This window comes from Sminthopsis crassicaudata, chromosome 2, assembly GCF_048593235.1.
Source record: "Sminthopsis crassicaudata isolate SCR6 chromosome 2, ASM4859323v1, whole genome shotgun sequence".
In the NCBI taxonomy this organism is placed as follows: Eukaryota; Metazoa; Chordata; class Mammalia; order Dasyuromorphia; family Dasyuridae; genus Sminthopsis; species Sminthopsis crassicaudata.
Genome location: NC_133618.1, coordinates 311,484,933 through 311,501,492, shown reverse-complemented (window position 1 = coordinate 311,501,492; position 16,560 = coordinate 311,484,933). Strand labels below are relative to the sequence as shown.

Sequence of the window (16,560 nt, the reverse complement as noted above, 5' to 3'; positions counted from 1 at the left end):
ATTGTAGTTATCTTTTTTTCTTTTTTTCAGGTTAGTCATATTTTCTTCCTCTTCAGTTCTTATGGGATCGTCTTCCCTCATTTTACAAATGAGATAATTGAGGCACAGAGAGATTAAGTAATTCATCACACACTTAAGTGTTTGAGGTAGTTTTTGAATACAGATCTTCCTGACTCCTACTGTTGCATCTGCCACACTAGTGATATCAAGCTCTAGTAGAAATGGGGGAGGGGACCACTAAACATTAGGATCCCAGCAAATCACATGCTGAGCTAGAAAAAACACACATGTTTGTATGTGTATGCATATATAAACGTATATGTGATCTGACTGACATATATGTGTGTGTGTGTATATATGTATATGTCAACACATTAAAATTAGAAATTATACTTCAGTCTGGTTCAGATTGCCCCCTCCCAGGTCACATATTTGACCACTCTGCTCTATACTCTGATACCTCTCTTCCTACTTTAATTCATTAAATTGGATTAGGGATTGTCACTTTCTACCCCAGGGTTGTAAAAATTTGCTCATGAAGCCTCAAAATATGTTCCAGGGAACGAAAGGCTTTGGCATTTGGTTATGAGAAGACTCCATGATTTCATCATTATGGGGGACTCTCTCTACCATAGAGATATCATATATGATTTCATTGAATCCTCAGGAGTCACTTGAGCTGCACGTATCAGGTGTGTGCAGATTAAGACCAGAGTTACAGGGCCAGTTTGAAAACCAACTCTTCCTGACCCCAATCCCAGAATTCTCTCTTCTGAATCATATTGCTTCTGCCTACTGAGAGTAGTGAGAAATGAAATAGCTGAGAACTTCAGATCTATGACTGACAGCTTTCCCCAAGCATCAGGTTCCCTTCCCCAGAAAGTATAAAATACTTTATACTTCTGGAACATTCTGGATACTGAAACAAACAAGCAAATAAACACACACACACACAGAGTTTATTCTTATAGGAGCAGGATCTGGGAAGAATTTGTCTTGGTCAAAGGTGGGAATGAATCATGGACTCTGGTGATTCAAAGAACTGTTAAAAAAACAACAGGACATCAAAACTTCATGAGTTGTAGTAACTTTTTTCAGGCTAGTCATATTTTCCTTCTCTCCAGTTCTTATAGGATCACAGATTTATAAATCTATATAATTTATAAAATGCAGTATAAAATACAGGAGGCTGAAACCAAGGACAAAAGGCTTGACCTTCATTTATGGGATAAGCTCCCACTTTGGGATCTGAATCCAATCAAAGCAAAGTGCTTCCCTCTTGATGGTATATGTAGTCATTAGACTACCTTACAGGGTATTGCTGAGGGGTCTAGGAGGTACTTTGTACTAGATGGAAATCTCCAGTCCCATCCACCTTAAGTGCCTCCATTCTCTTACCTCAAAGAAAAGGCAACAAAAACAGAGAGGTTGTTACCCAAAAGGATCTGGGACTCAACTATCTTCCAATTACTGAAAGCCCCATCTGGAGAGGTTCCATTAAGTACCAGTAGCATCTTGGGAAATCTACCCAGTCCCTGGGTAATGTCCTATACTCAGGTGGCTGGCTCTCTGGTTGTTTTCCTGAGCAGGACTGGCGTGGCCAGTTACCTCACCAACAGCATGCCCACACTGGAGCGCTTCCCCATCAGCTTCAAAACCCACTTCTCAGGGAATTACTTCCGACACATCGTGCTGGGGGTGAACTTTGGGGGTCGCTACGGAGCACTAGGCATGAGCCGTCGGGAGGACCTCATGTACAAGCCCCCCACTTTCCGCACGCTCAGCGAGCTGGTCTTGGATTATGAGGCTGCCTACCAGCGTTGCTGGCACGTCCTGAAAAAAGTGAAACTCGGCCAGTGTGTTTCTCATGACCCCCATAGCGTGGAACAGATTGAGTGGAAACACTCTATCCTGGATGTGGAGAAGCTGGGGCGAGAGGACTTTCGGAAAGAGCTAGAGCGACACGCCCGAGACATGAGACTGAAGGTTAGTTATAGAAAAGAGGGATTGGGGGCCATTGAGAGAGGAAGAGGAGGTAGTTTGCCATTTTGGAATTGTCTAAAATAGCTGAATTGTGTCTGACTAGCTGCAGAATGTAGCCCTTAATGGGCAAACTATTTTTTCCTATCCAACATAATGATGGGGAAATTTTGGAGATAGAGAAGGGAAGAGATGCAGAACAGGGGCAGGCAAGCTCAAAGAGTGATGTTAATCATCTTTGGGTAAAACAAGAAATATAATGAAGTCCCCCTCAAAACTGGATTCTAGCCCATACTTCAGCCTTAGAGTGAGTATGATTGCTGTGGAGATTCTCACAGTAGCAGAGCAGCTGATGCTGAGACTAGAGTCAGGCTTTACAAGGTCCCTTATAGTATAAGCATCAGGAATAGCTGAAAGGGCCCTGAGCAGAGGATGCTTTGGGGATTTTCAGAATCCCCAAGCGGCCCTGAATTTCTTTGGCCTTTTGGTGCTCATTAGGGCTGTGGGCTCTAGTGTCCTAAGGTGACATTTTGAATTTCTCTTATCTCCTTTTTCCTGATGCTTACAGATCAGCAAAGGGACCGGACCACCCTCTCCTACCAAGGATCGGAAAAAGGATATATCTTCCCCCAGAGGAGCCAGTCCAGTCCACATCGCCGCAACAGCCGAGGAGAGAGACGGTAAGGAAATGAGTTAATGGTAACAAGAGCAGAGATAAGGAATTGTTCTCCCCCTCAAATTGCTTTGTTTTGTTCTTCTCTTCTTTTATCCTGTGTAAATAATAATTTCAATTGATGTCATATATAATGCTTAAATGTTTGCAAATATTTAGAACATTGCACTGGACCATCAGGATTTGATTCTTACAACCACCGTAATATATAAACATTATTCTTCCCATTTTATAGTTGAGGAAATTGAAACTCAGAGAAGTTAAAGGAATAAATAAACTTCACAATTATAAAATGAGAAAAAAATTGGGAGGATTTTAGTAGACACAAAGCTCAAAATAATATCACTTAGCATTTAAATTATACCTACTACGTGCCACATGTTATGCCAAGTATTTCACAATTATTCATTTGATCCTCACAACATCCTTACAAGATAGGTACTGTTATTAACCCCATTATACAATTAAGGAAACTGAGGCAAACAGAAGTTAAGAGTTTTACTTAGATTTACATGGCTAGTGAATGATCAAGGCTATATTGAATTTCAGGTCTTCCTGACTCCAGACCCAATGTTCTGTCCTCACTGCCTATATATAAAGGGAAAAATCAGTAAACAACTCAAAATTCCTTGAGTACCTTACTTTGCTAATATTATATCAGCTATAATCATAAGAAATAACTATGCAGTTTATAGTAAGAATATAGTATTGGGTGAAAGCCTTTGTGGAACTGAAACTATGATATAATCCCAGGTAAATAAATACCTATGTGAGCTAATCTTAGGAAGGTAACTATAATCATCTTTATATTAAACTATACTGGGTAAAAGATGGACTAGACCTATGATGTAAAAGATAGGTCTGCAAATATAAGACTGTAAAAGCAATCAAATTATGCTTGAGTAAAAGACTTGCTTAAGCCATAGTTTACTTAAGTCTTTACATGATGGATTGACCACCTTAAGTTAAACATGAATCAAGAGAACTATGAGTAAATGTGAATTCTACAGGTCAGGGTTTCAGTCCAAGTGAGCAGATTGCAGATCAATACTTTTGTTTCTATTAATAAAGGTTAGATTCTTTGTTCAGAAAACTTCTTGGCTTTTTTAAAAAAATAGGTGTCAACAATGGAAGCCAAGAAATTTAGCACAATCTTCAGCTACATTAAGAAAAGCATTTCTAGGAATAAGAAAGTAATTGTTTCACCATTCTCTGCATTGATCAGACCACATCTGAAGCACTGAATCACATTTTAGGAAGGGTGTTATTAAGCTACAGACCATCTTTGCAACTGAGGGGTCCATGCTTTATGAGGATTGATTGAAGGAACTTAGCAATGTTTGTCCTGGAGAAGAAAAAAAGAAAACTTTGGGGGATATATAACTCTCTTCAAGTTTTTGAACATCCATCATGTGGGAAAAAACCTGCTAGAAGTCAGACTAGGATTAGTGGATAGAAGTTTCAAAGGGGAAAATTTAGACTAGATGTCAAGGGAGTAGAAAAAACTTTCCTAACAATAGCATCATCCAAAAGTAGAATGGACTATCTCCAGAAGTAGTGGGTTCCCAATTACTAGAGGTCTCCAGGCAAAGGCTATGCACTTCATATGTTGTAAAAGGGATTTGTATTCAGGTATATGTTGGAATAATATTGTATGGTCTTATATGATTTGGACACAGTTATCTCCTGAATCCAATCCAGTAGAATGATTACAAGGTCTTGTGAGTACTAGCACTTTTAAGAGTAACTTGATTACTCTCTTACAACTCTTACTAATGTCTATAATAGTTTCATAAGAAAATATCCACAATCTTAAGACTTGTTACATCTCCACAAGGTCAGAAACCACCGAGGCCTTTAAAATTAGGGCTGGGCCTAACTTATAACAGGGAATTTATTTTTCTTTCATTCTCAATGATAGGAGAGAAAGAGAGAGAAGAATTTTGCTGTTTGAGGAAAATACACACACACACACACACACACATATAAACAAATCAAAAACATTAAAAGGACTGTAAGGTGTGAGTAAGCTCAATTAAACAATAAGCATTTAATAAGTAAAGACCAGGTGATAGGCACCAAAGATTCAAGAACAAAATCAAAATACTTTCTTCCCTTGAGAAGCTTATATTCTTGTTTCTTTGTTAGTTTGCTTGCTTTTAATAATATTTTTTTTTTCAATTAAATGTAAAAACAGTTTTCGGTATTCATTTTTTGAAAGATTTTGAGTTCCAAATTTTTCTTCCTCCTTCTCTTTCCTCATCCCAAGCTGGCAAAGCAATTTGTTATAGGTTATACATAAGCAATCAGATAAAACATATTTCCATATTAGTCATAATGTAAAGAAAAAAAAATAGAACAAAAGAAAAAAACACACAAAACCCCCCAAAAGTGAAAATAACATGCTTCAATCTGCATTCAGACTCAATCAGTTCCTTCTCTGGATGTAGATGCATTTTTTAAGTGTTTTGGAGCACTGTATTGCTGAGAAGAGCTAAATCAGTTATAACTGATCATTGCACAGAGTTATCATTAAGGATATTATATTTTAACAGAGGAGTATGTATATAAATACACATACATACACATACAACATACTCACTATATTATCCATATAAACTGGTCTTACTTGCTTTCCTCACACCTCATTTCTGTACCTTTTACTAGCTTTTCTCACTTAAAAAGGCTAGAAAGGTAGCATGGGTCCAAATTGTGAAGAACTTTAAATGTCCCCAAAAGGCAATTTTATTTGATCTTAGAGAGAGTTGTTAATTCAAAAGTGACATAGATTTGAACTTTAGGAAAATCCCTTTGGTAGGTGAGTAGAGTACATAATGGAATAGGGTATATGAGAAGGGGAGATTAAAAGTTGAGAGACTAATTAAGGGGTCATTATAGTAGTCCAAATGAGAGATGATGAGAGCCTTGGACTTGGAGTCAGAAAAACCAGAGTTGAAATGCAACCTTAGAAATGTAGTATGACCCTAGCAAGTCATTTTACCTCTGTCTCCGATTTCTCAAATGTAAAATGAAGAGAATAATAGCTCCTATCTTCCAAAGGTAAGAATTAACCAAGATTATATTTGTAAAGTGCTTAACAAAGTGCCAAGTATATAGTTAATAAATGTGTGCATGTGAAAGAGAAAAGAGGGGAAAAGGAAGGGAGGGAGGAAGGAAGAAAAAAGAAAGAAAGAAGGATGAGACAATGGAAAAAAACAAGGAAACGAGGAAGGATAGAGAGGGAAGGAAGGAAAATATGAAAGGAGGGAGAAAAGGAAGGGAGGGAAAGAGGAAGAAAGGAAGGAGGAAGAAAAGAAGGAAAGGAGGGAAGAAAGAAAAGAGGGAGAGAGAGGAAGACAAAGAGACAGAGAGAGAAAGAGAGGAGAAATGTTATGAAAACAGAAATGAAACGAGATTTGACAACTGATTGGATATGTGGGGAGTGAAAGAAAATGAGAAAAATAAGATGACACTAAGATTACAAACCTGTATGACTGGAAATGTGATTATGCCCTTGAAATTAATAGGGAAGTTCAGAAGAGAAGTGGATTTTATGGGAAAGATAATGAGTTCTATTCTGTTGAGTTTGAGATGCTTCCATTTTGTAGTTGGTGCTATAAGAATGAAGCTAAGGACAGAATATAGGACTTGCTATTTGGAGCCAAGTTTTCACTGCATAGAGAACATTTAATCCATGAGAACTGATAAAGGCACTAAGTGAGAGAGAAAAAAAGAGGGAAATAGAGCCTTGGACTTCACTCACAGTTAGGACGTATGACATGGATGATGAGCCAGCAAAGGAGCCTGATAAGGAAAAGTTAAGCTGGTAGTGGAAGGAAGAACCAAGAGAAACAAGTACGAAAACCCAGAAAAGAGACACTGTTCAAGAGGAGAAGCTGATCAGCCCGGCCAAATGCTACAAAAAGGTCAAGAAGATTGAGGATTGAGACAGGGCCATTAGATTTAGAAATTTAAGAGATCATTGATAAGTTTGAAGAGAGCAATTTCAGTTCAGTGATGAGGTCAGAAGGCAGACTAGAAAGAATTTAGATGAGGAAGAGAGGAAGTAGAATCAAGGAATTGGGGGGGGGTTGGTTTTTTTGTTTTGTTTTGTTTTGCTGAGACAATTAGAGTTAAGCAACTTCTTCCTGTTTATTCTGATTTTTCTCTCCCAAGATGTAAAAAAAAAATGAATGGCCATGTACAGCCAAAAAATATGTTTACACATATAACTGGGAAAAGTAAAAGTAATATTTTTTTTAAAAAGAAGAGAAAATGCTCTATCCTATTAACAGGACACAGAACAGAGAGAACAAGAGAAGAAAGGTCACAGATCAGGGTGAGCAGAAAATGCCAGCTCCATTTCTCTCTAGTGTCCTCCCTTTAAGGAATGGAGTGAGATGATATAAGATTGATATCTTCTCATTATTAACCATCCTTCAGTTCCTTGGTATTCATCCATTTCACCTCCTGCTCCTTCTTTCCTTCCTTCCCTGCAGACCATCTGGTGAGAAGAAGCCTGCTGAACCCAAAGCCATGCCAGACCTCAACGGGTACCAAATCCGGGTGTGAGGTGAGTGGTGATGAGACCACTTGCTGCACAGACTTGCCACCACCCCCTCGGCCATAGGACCAAGCCCACCCACCGTGAGCCTTGATGGAGGGGAGGTGTGGGCTGAGGGCACAGTAGGAGGAGCCCTGAGCTCCCTTCATCTGACAACACTGCTTCCCTCAGGCAGAAAGAACATGGTTCTCACCCAGCATTTGTGGAAGAGGCACAGTGACCCTAAAGGGAAGAGGAAGAGTCAGTATGATCCCAGAGATTTGTTTAATACAGACCATAAAGCAACGTGTTGAACAGGTCACACCTATCTCTGGGATGCCAGAGAGAAGTGGCTGTGACCACCTAGCCCCCATGGGAAGCACTGCCAGCCTAGACAATGCCCACAAGCCCAGCATAAGGACTGGAACTACTGCACCAGAGATGAGGAGGAGTTCCCCATATCTAGCTCTAGTAGCTGTTGCCTTCGAGGCTTTGAGAAGCATCAGCTACAGGGCTCAGCTTCAAGCCCCCCCCCCCTGTGGCCATCCTCTCTGGCTCTCTCTACAGCAGGCTTTGGACTTCTCCAGAGCCCCAGGGGCCTGGTCAGGTTGGGTAGGACCGTAGGTGAGCATATAAAGTAGGACAAACAAAGAAGAAAGTAGAGGTGGGAGGCAAGCACATAACTCCTGAGAGATGGGACCCCACGGAAGGTGAAGAGTCGTTGTTAGCTCTGTCTCTCCTTCCTTTTCTTGGGCAGGAGCTGAATTCTCCTCTCTGCATCCCATAGCATCCTTACACTTTTTGGTCTTCTTCCTCAAACAGAGAATCAGGGACCAGAGATGATGATGTCTGGAGCTGATTGGTCCTTTCTCATTCATCAGCTAAATTTAGTAATTTCCGTAACAGTGATCCTAGCTGTATGTAATAGGAAGAAACCTCCACCTTGGGATGAGGTTTTCAGCAGCCCTCTAGTCCCAGTAAGAAAGGAGATGCTGATTGGAATAATCACTTAGCTCTGTCTGAGCACTTATAAAAGGAAGTACTAACCCAGGTCTGAGGCAGGGGGAAGAAGCAAAAATACTCAGAGAGCATCATGGGGGGCTTCCATGGTTAATGGGTGTGACATGAATGAAGACCCAGCAAGAGTCAGAGAAGGAGCAACCGGACATGTTGGAGGACTGAGAGAGTTGTTTCAGGGCTGAGTAGGAAGAAACAGAGCAGTTCAGAAGGTTAAGGGTTAGTGGGAAAATGAGAAGGCCAGGACATAATGGCAAGAGGCAGAAGGGATATTGAGAGGTCAAGAATTAGTGGGAGGGAGCAGCAGGACATTAAACAAGCCAGGGCAAGAGACAGAGAGGACTCACAGAGCAAGGAGACTGCGGGATAAAGGCCCATTACAGCAGCAGGGGTGCTGGGAGATGGGGGGCCGATCCAGAGGGTTCAGTGGCATTGTAAGGCTGGAAGGAAGGACTGGAGCATGTGGCAGAGCGGGTATGTTGGAGGGTTGAATGGGGAGAAGGTTGTACTCAGAATTTACAGACCAAGGGCCCAGAATAAGGTGGACGGGTGGGAGAAGCAAAGTCAGGGCAGAGCAAGTACGAAGTGATGCTTTTGGGGAGACGAAGAGGAAACATAACTTTCCAGAAAGAAAAAAGGAAACATCATTCATGCTACTGAATTCAAAAGAAAATTATATTAGTCTGAGAGATGTGGGTAGGAGGCTGGGAATAGAATGGGGGCGTAGTGATGACCCAGGAGCTGTTTATCCTGCTCCCTTCATCCCATCAGCAGACCAGAAGTGGTTTCTGTGTCACTGAAAGGGGGCAGGGGATAGAGCAGAAAGGGATATAGGGCAGAGTTCAGCAGAGGAAAAACAGAGGGCCTGGAAAAGGAGACAAGCCTCAGGCCCAGGAAGAGGATAAAGATGAGGAAACAAGCTTGGGCTAAGAAGGAATTCACTTGCCACTCATTCCCCCCCATGGGGGCAGGGAGGATGCCTTAGCCAGAGGGAACTAGCCTGGGGCTCAGGCTTGTGGAGTAGGGGTTCCCTCCCTGATCCGTTGGGTCTGCCCGGGGATGTACAGGCCATCTAGTACTGGCTTAGTCTGGAAGAACAAATGCTGCTTTGCTGGCCCCCGGGAAGGGGGAGTTACACCTGGTAACAGCTGCTGCTGCTGTGTGGGTGTGGGAGGACGTTCTTGGGCTCGAGAGGGAACCGTTGCCTTTCCCAGCAGCTGTCCAACCCCAGGGATTGCCAAGAGGCTTGGAGGGGACAGCTGGCCCATCTGACTTGGAGACAGCAACCCCAGGCTTGTCTTTTTCGGGCCAAGGAGCCCTCCATCTGCTAGCCAAAGGCAGCCCCAGGAGTGGGGGTGGAAGGTGGAGAGGAAGGGGACTAGTGAGGCTCTGGTCTCACCGGCTCAGCCCCAGGACCAACACGCAGCCCCACCTCCTATGCTAGTCCTACACCCAATCCTCCCAAGGAAGGAACCTGAAGATGTGTCTTATTTCACAGAACTGGGAAGGAACCTAGTCTTCCCCATCCCCCACCACTACCCACCATTCCACAGTGGTTTTCCTAGTTAGGTAATGATGGTCATGACATGTTTATAATTACTAAAAAAAATGATAATAATAATGATAAAAATAATAACTCCCTTTGGCAGGATGAGCCAGAAGATAAACAAGTGATTCATTGGTACAGCGTGGCTCCTTAAAAGTTTGGGTCATGTACCCCTCTAATAAAGAGGAGGTACGAGGAGGTAATTTGGGGATAGGAGGCCCAGTGTGAAAGGGACTTTAAGACAACAGGCCAGGCTCAGTGGCACCAGAGCTCTGAAAAAACCCTTGGAAGCTACCTTGAATTTTTCCCATAATCCAAACATGTAAAGCTAGGAGCCCCTAGCTCTGAGGGGGAAAGAAACCCCAACTTCTTCCTGTTAAAACTACGAGCAAACCAGCTGCTTAGCCTTTCCTGTTGGTGATTTCCCCAGACTATTCTCTGGGCTTTGGGGTGATGTAAGGAAAATAATGTAAAACAAAACAAAACCCACTGGTGCTTTTTATTTATTTTTAAAGTGTTTTTTACATGTAGCAATCCCAGGTCCCTTCCCTCCCCCACTCTGTTTACACTTTGCTCCCTGGGGAGGGTGGGAAAAAAGAACCAGCAGCCCTCTGGAATCTAAGTGAGAAAGCAGGAACCTTTGTTTTTTAGCTTCCCAGCTAGGGGAAAGCATCCACCCCAGCCCAGTGTTTGTTTGGAGCTAGTGGGAGGAGAGACATCATCAACCCAATTGCCTTTTCCTTCCAGGATCAGTTTAATGGAGTTTCCCTCTGTGTGTGGAAGCTCTTGGTCCTAGTCCTGTGAAACATAAGGATTCATGGCATTCTCCCCCTTCCCTGTGAATCATCAGCCCGTGTGCCCATCGCCCATTGTTTGTGACTTTTTCTCACCATACCATTATCTCCTATGACTCCACCAGGACATGATAAGGAAAACTATGGGCGTGAAAAAAGGCACCATTACCACCCAGTCTGCTTTACCTTAACCGTCTCTACTGGCAGTTATTGCCACGGGGTTGCCCCAAGAGGAGATCAGTCATCATAGAGAGTCAAGGGGATAATAGAAACCCAGAGACCTTCATTGGGGTAATAGAGGCCTCATAGCCTGCCTCCTCAAGGGCAGAACCAGTTGTAGGATAGTTGCTTGATAGCCTAGAGGGTCCCCTATAGTTCTGAGTTCTCCTGCTTCAGGCCCAGCTCCTGCAGCAACAGACAGTGGGTACCTGCGCCTTTGAGCACCTCCCATGCTCTTACAGAGGCATGTCTAACTGGATGCACAGTCGGGCATCTTCGGGCTTTGGCTCTTGTCTTCTTGATTAGCAGCAGTACCAGAGCCAGAATGCTCCACACCATTGCTTCATCCCCATAAAAAGTGGCTACCAGCAGTAGTGTGTGCTTGGGAAGGGGGGAGGGAACAGGGATTAGCCTCCTCCCATTCCTGACAGTCCGTGAATTCCATGGTGTGCTATAGCCTGTGCCAACAGAAGACCCTGACTCTCCATCACAACCTTCCTCAGTCCCACTGAAAAGCCAAGGTCAGAGGGAGAAGGGACTGGTCTGTTCTGGAATTTGACCAAGGGAAGCCAACTCGGATACCGTCTGAGCCCTTCACCTTGCTTCTCTGCACCTGACTTTCCATTTCCATTTGTAGGGTAGGCCCCATCATGGTGCTAGCCCCCAGCCAACCAGTATTGGTCCCCTCTAAGTTACTTCCTGGTGCTCTGGAGCCAGTTTTCCTTAATCATGAAGTTTGAAAAGGATAGAAAAGGAGCTCAGGCGTGCCTGACAAAATGATGGAATCTCTCCCCCCCTCGTATTTGTATCCAACTATGTACCATATGTAGAATTAATTCTCTGATCCCCTGTATTTCCATCCCTTCATATCAGTATTGAAACCCTTTTTGCTTTTATGCTTTACCTCATTCTTGTCTTCACTTTTACACAATTAATAAAGTCTACCCAGCTCCTGTTACCTGGACTGGGCAGAAACCAGGACCTAACAACCTTGCCGCCTTTTCTTTCAGAATTTTCTGAGCCTCTCCTCTTACCTTCCAACTCTGTACCACTCCCCCCATCAGCTCTGTCTCTGGGGATGGGAGGGAAGGCAGCTGGTTATGGCAGTGAAGGGGGCCAGTGGTATCGGATTAAAATCTTCCATCTCTGGGATGCTGAAGTGCCCTTCAACCCTCCTCAGACATCCTATACTTTCCAACCATCGTTTGTAGCAGTGAATTGCTAGCCTCAGCCCACCTAGAAACAGGAATTATAGGTGTACATCACTGTGCCCCAAACCAAATTATTTGCCAAAATATTTGCCAATTTTCAAAGTTATGCATCAGCCCCATTCCTTCAGATAAAAAGCTACTCCCTTAACTTCTCTCAGCTGTACAAATCCTAGTTAAAAAAAGAAAAACTTGTCTGAGAGAAAAGATACCAACCCTACCCCAACCTATATAATGATTTTCATAAATTCCTGTGAGAAAAGGGAAATGGGGTTTAGACCTCACTATTTCTGATTTGTTTGTTGAGGGGGAGGGGAGATGGGAGATTAAGGACCTACTTAATTAAATTAATAGCCTGAATTCAAAGAAAACTTTTAAAGAAATCAAGTTTTATTACTTGCAGGTATACACAGATAACTTCCAAGCACTTGTAAGTAAAGGTCCTACTGGAAATGTTTTCATACAAAGACAATAATTGGCATAGTAATTATTTATATGTAAATCCATACTGCTCATTTGTACTTGAAGACATGTTCATTTCTCAAACAGGCTAATCATTCTCTTTATGTTTATTCCATGAGTTTGTTTGGCAGGACTTTCTTTACCAATAATGCAAAGGTAAATTTTGGTTTAATTCTTGAAGATTATCATATATTAGAAATTAATGGAACATCCAGATTCCTCAAATTTGTATCTGGCCTGCTTTTGGTTGAGATTAAGATTTTCATTAATCATTTACATTACTGATTTATGCTGCCTTTTTATATGGGAGTGAGGTTTGGGGGGGGGTACATTTCCAGTTTTATGATAGAATAGGCTGAAGCATTTACTTCACTTCCTCCCTCAACCTAGTACTTACTCCCTGCCATTGTTTAACATTGACTAAGACAGGAAGCATCTTCCACACTCTTGTTCCAATCAAAACACTGTCATCAAATGAAGAGCAATGGAGACAGAGAATCCTAGGTTAAACCAGACACAGAAGAAACCTTTGAATGGGGTCATAACCAAGACATCAACTCCCTCCAATGCTCATCCATTATGGAGTGTCCAGAGCTGGAATCCCTGAAGACGGTACCTGGCAAGTTCCCCCCAGAGCATAAAGAGAAATAACTTTGCATCTCTAGACTCTCATCCAACTCCCAGCTGGATAGTGTTAAGAACAATGACCTAGTGGGAAAGGCAAGGAATCCCAAGACTTGAGTGCAATGACCCTATGCTTATTTTATTTCTGGAACACAGCTTCTGGAGCCTACAGGAATTATGAACCTCACAGTCTCTGAGGTGGAGTAAAAGGTTGGTCGGAAGTAGAGTAGATTATCAGGTGGTTTCTCTTACTTTGGAATTGTTAAACTCTGATCTGGGGATCACTTAGATCCTCTTACCACTTGGATACCTTATTAGAAATAAGCCCATTTGTCAGCAAAGTCAAGTTGTAAAGGAAGGAGGAGTTAGGGGGAGAGAGGAGAAAGGAGAGGAAGGAGGGAGGAAGGAAAGGAGAGAGGGATGGAAAAGAGCAGGGAAGGAAGGGGGGAGAAGAGAAAGAGGGAGGAGAGGAAGGAGAGAGAGGAGGAGAGGGGGAAAGAAAGGAGAGGGAGGAGAGAGAATAAAGAGAGGAGGAAGGGAGGAAGGAAAGGAGAGATATGAAAAAGAGCAGGGAAGGAGGAATAGGGAAGGAAAAAAAAGGAAAGGAAGTGGGGAAGTATTTATTAAATGACTATGTGCTAAGCACAGTGCTATGTCCTACTGATACAAATACAAAAGTAAACAAAGCCAAGTAACTTTGGAATCAATCTAATTATAGACCCCAATGACTTCCGAGACCTTGCCATTCATCCCACCACAGAAACCTTAAGAATTTCAGACCTCCCTATGTTTAAATTTTGTGCTGTCTCCATGAATACAGGAACTTGAGAACAGAAATAGTCTTGCCTTTGTGTGCCCAGCACTTATCACAGAATTTGGCACGCAATGCTTGAGAAATGCTTTTTTAATCCATCATTCAATAGGTTAATACCATTAATAGTTACTTTGGAGGCTTTTCCCTTGCAGTTTGTGGTTTGTAAGAGGTTGAAAACTCTAGCTTCCATACAGTTAAGTCTATGTCAGTGGCAATTTTCACAGGATGTGAAGCTAAAAGAGAACTGAGACATTAACCAATTCCCTCTTCTTAAAGATGAGAAATCTGAGAAGTCAGTTTGCTAGGAGAAGGAAAAGGTTATGGTACAGCAGAACCAGACATGAGGGGATCAGCCCCAGCAACAGATGGCCCTCAGATCAGCTCTAGCTTAGGAATGCAAAATAGATTATCAAAAAATAGAGTGGGGATGCATCAGCCTAGGCTTCATCTAGGGAAAACACCCAACAGCCTGCCTTTGCATGCTGGGTGGCTAGCTGTCAGATTCCCCACTAGTTTAACAGAAACGAGAAAGGACAGACATCCCCACATAGATCCTCCTCCTAAATTCCCCTGGCCAGGAGTCCAGACCTGTCTCAATTTTGTTGAGTTCGGGGCAATGGGACCACTTGATCAGCTGTTCCTCAGAGGCTTTTAATCTGAGTGTTTCTCTCACTTAAGATGTAATTTTAGTGTTCCAGACTCCAATACCTTCACTATCCCTTGAGAGGTAAATGTCCTATGTGAGACATTTGGATAAAGTGCTGGGGCTGGAGCCAGGAAAGCCTTGAATTTAAATCTATTCTAACATTTGCTACCTGACAAGTTAGCAAAATGGTGATACTCTACTTCCAAGGCTGTCTTGAGAATCAAAATATTTTGAAAACTTTTATTACAATGCCCACTACATAGTGGGTACTTAATGTTTATTTCCTTCTTTCCCTAGCCTCTTGAGGACTCCTTTTACTTCTAACCTCATCCCCAAACATGCAAGTGAGCCTGGAGCCAACCCAGCCACAAATTGGTCTGGCTATGCTACACCTTCCAAAATCCCAGTGAAATAAAAACAGAAGAAAAAAAAAGACAAACCTTTATTTCAGAAAAAAAAATTAAATTAGCATGAAAAATTTCCTACTTCACTTTTCAAAACATCAACAAGCCAGAGACCAAAAGATTCCCTAATAAACTTTCCCGGGGTGGGGCCATGGCACTTCCCATCAAGGGAAAACAGGGCAAGGGGCAGCTGCGGAACAAATGGGGGGAATATCCTGAGGCTCTGTGAGGATGGACCCAGGAGAAGCAAACACAGTGGAAGGGAGTGTGAAAGATCAGGTGGAGGGGATATCAGGCAAAAAGAGGCCCCCAAACCTGAGGCAAGCCAATGTTCATGTAAAGGAAGCAGAGCTAAGGAGTCTATTATGCTTAAAAAAAAAAAAAAAAAAAAAAAAAAAAAAAAGCTACAGAGCATTTCAAGCAGGGTCTTTGGCTTTCCTTTTAAGATAAAATTCTTCTGATAGGCATGAGGCGACTCCTCAGCAACTCTTCAGGCCTATTTGAGACGGCTTGGAAAAAATACAAAGGCAACTCAGACCCAATGGGGATAGAAGCATCTTCAGAATCTGCCTTGGGTTAGGGGGATTTTAGGGGAATGGGTTACCAGGAAGACGACCTGGGAAGACATTCCTAAAAGGGAAAGATTAAGGCACACAGGAGTGACAGTCAGGGCAGGGCAAGAACATGAAGTTTCCAGGGAGACGCCACACACACATATACACACACGTACACACACCCCTACCCCTCTACCACCACCCCCACTACTGAAGAGTCAAGCAGGAGCTTTACGTTGGTGTGACCTGGCCAGGGGACATGTTCTCTACATTTCATTCCCATCCAACTGGCTTCAATGCCGTCCCTTAATTCTCCAATCAAATCATTCCACTGAGAACAGTAGAGATGCTTCCCAGATGCCTTCCCCCCCCCCCCACCAGTTTCTCAAGGAAGGCCTGGAGAGTCAGAAAAGCAGCAGGAATCAGCTCCTCGGAGTAAGAGAAAGGACAGAGTCCTTCCTCAGGATTTTAAGCTTCAGCAGAGATAGCCCTCACGTGAATGATGGAAGCAATTCATATACTGTTTCCCACTGAAACCATCACTCTGGGCCAGCTTCAGATATCATCAGGCCAGAAGAACATTCCCTTCAGACCCAATTTTTTCATCCTACAAAATACTCAGCTCCTCTGACACCTCCCCCACTCCCCCGGCTCCCAAAGCTTTCACCTTCCCCAAGCTGACACTCAGAAAAGCCAACTTCTCCTATGTAAGGGTGTAGGGGTGAACCCAAGAGAAATATACTAGGGCCATGTCTTGGCTTCAGGAGTGGGGGCTGTGGAGTGAGGCAAATCAGATCATCTTGGATCACCAGGCCCTCTTGATCTTGCTGTTCCAGGCTGAGGGGTCCACTTTGTTCACAAGGGCCAAGCTGGATGAACACAATTCTGTGGCAACCTACACGTAAGGCAGCTGGGGAGCAGGGAAGGAGCAGACGGGAGGGGAGGAGGGACTCTACAGCAAGCAGGTCACTTAGAAGTCTACTAACTTCACCTGCTCAAGTTAGACCCACCCTAGGAGGGGAAATCAATGCTGCACTCGCTCTTGCAGCTTACCAGAACACCAAGGGAAAAAAAAA

The 16,560-nt window shown here is 43.0% G+C and overlaps 1 protein-coding gene across 1 annotated transcript in view; it reads left to right on the top strand.

The window, feature by feature from the left end:
- The window catches only part of VASH1 (vasohibin 1), a 31,422-nt gene extending 14,941 nt beyond the window's left edge, over positions 1-16,481 (top strand). Inside the window, 5 exon segments of the mRNA XM_074289941.1 lie at positions 1,605-1,986; positions 2,549-2,603; positions 2,606-2,660; positions 7,153-7,226; positions 14,824-16,481. Of these exon segments, the coding sequence (XP_074146042.1) occupies positions 1,605-1,986; positions 2,549-2,603; positions 2,606-2,660; positions 7,153-7,225 (565 nt within the window). The 3' untranslated portion in view covers position 7,226; positions 14,824-16,481.
- Positions 16,482-16,560: the final 79 nt, after the last annotated feature.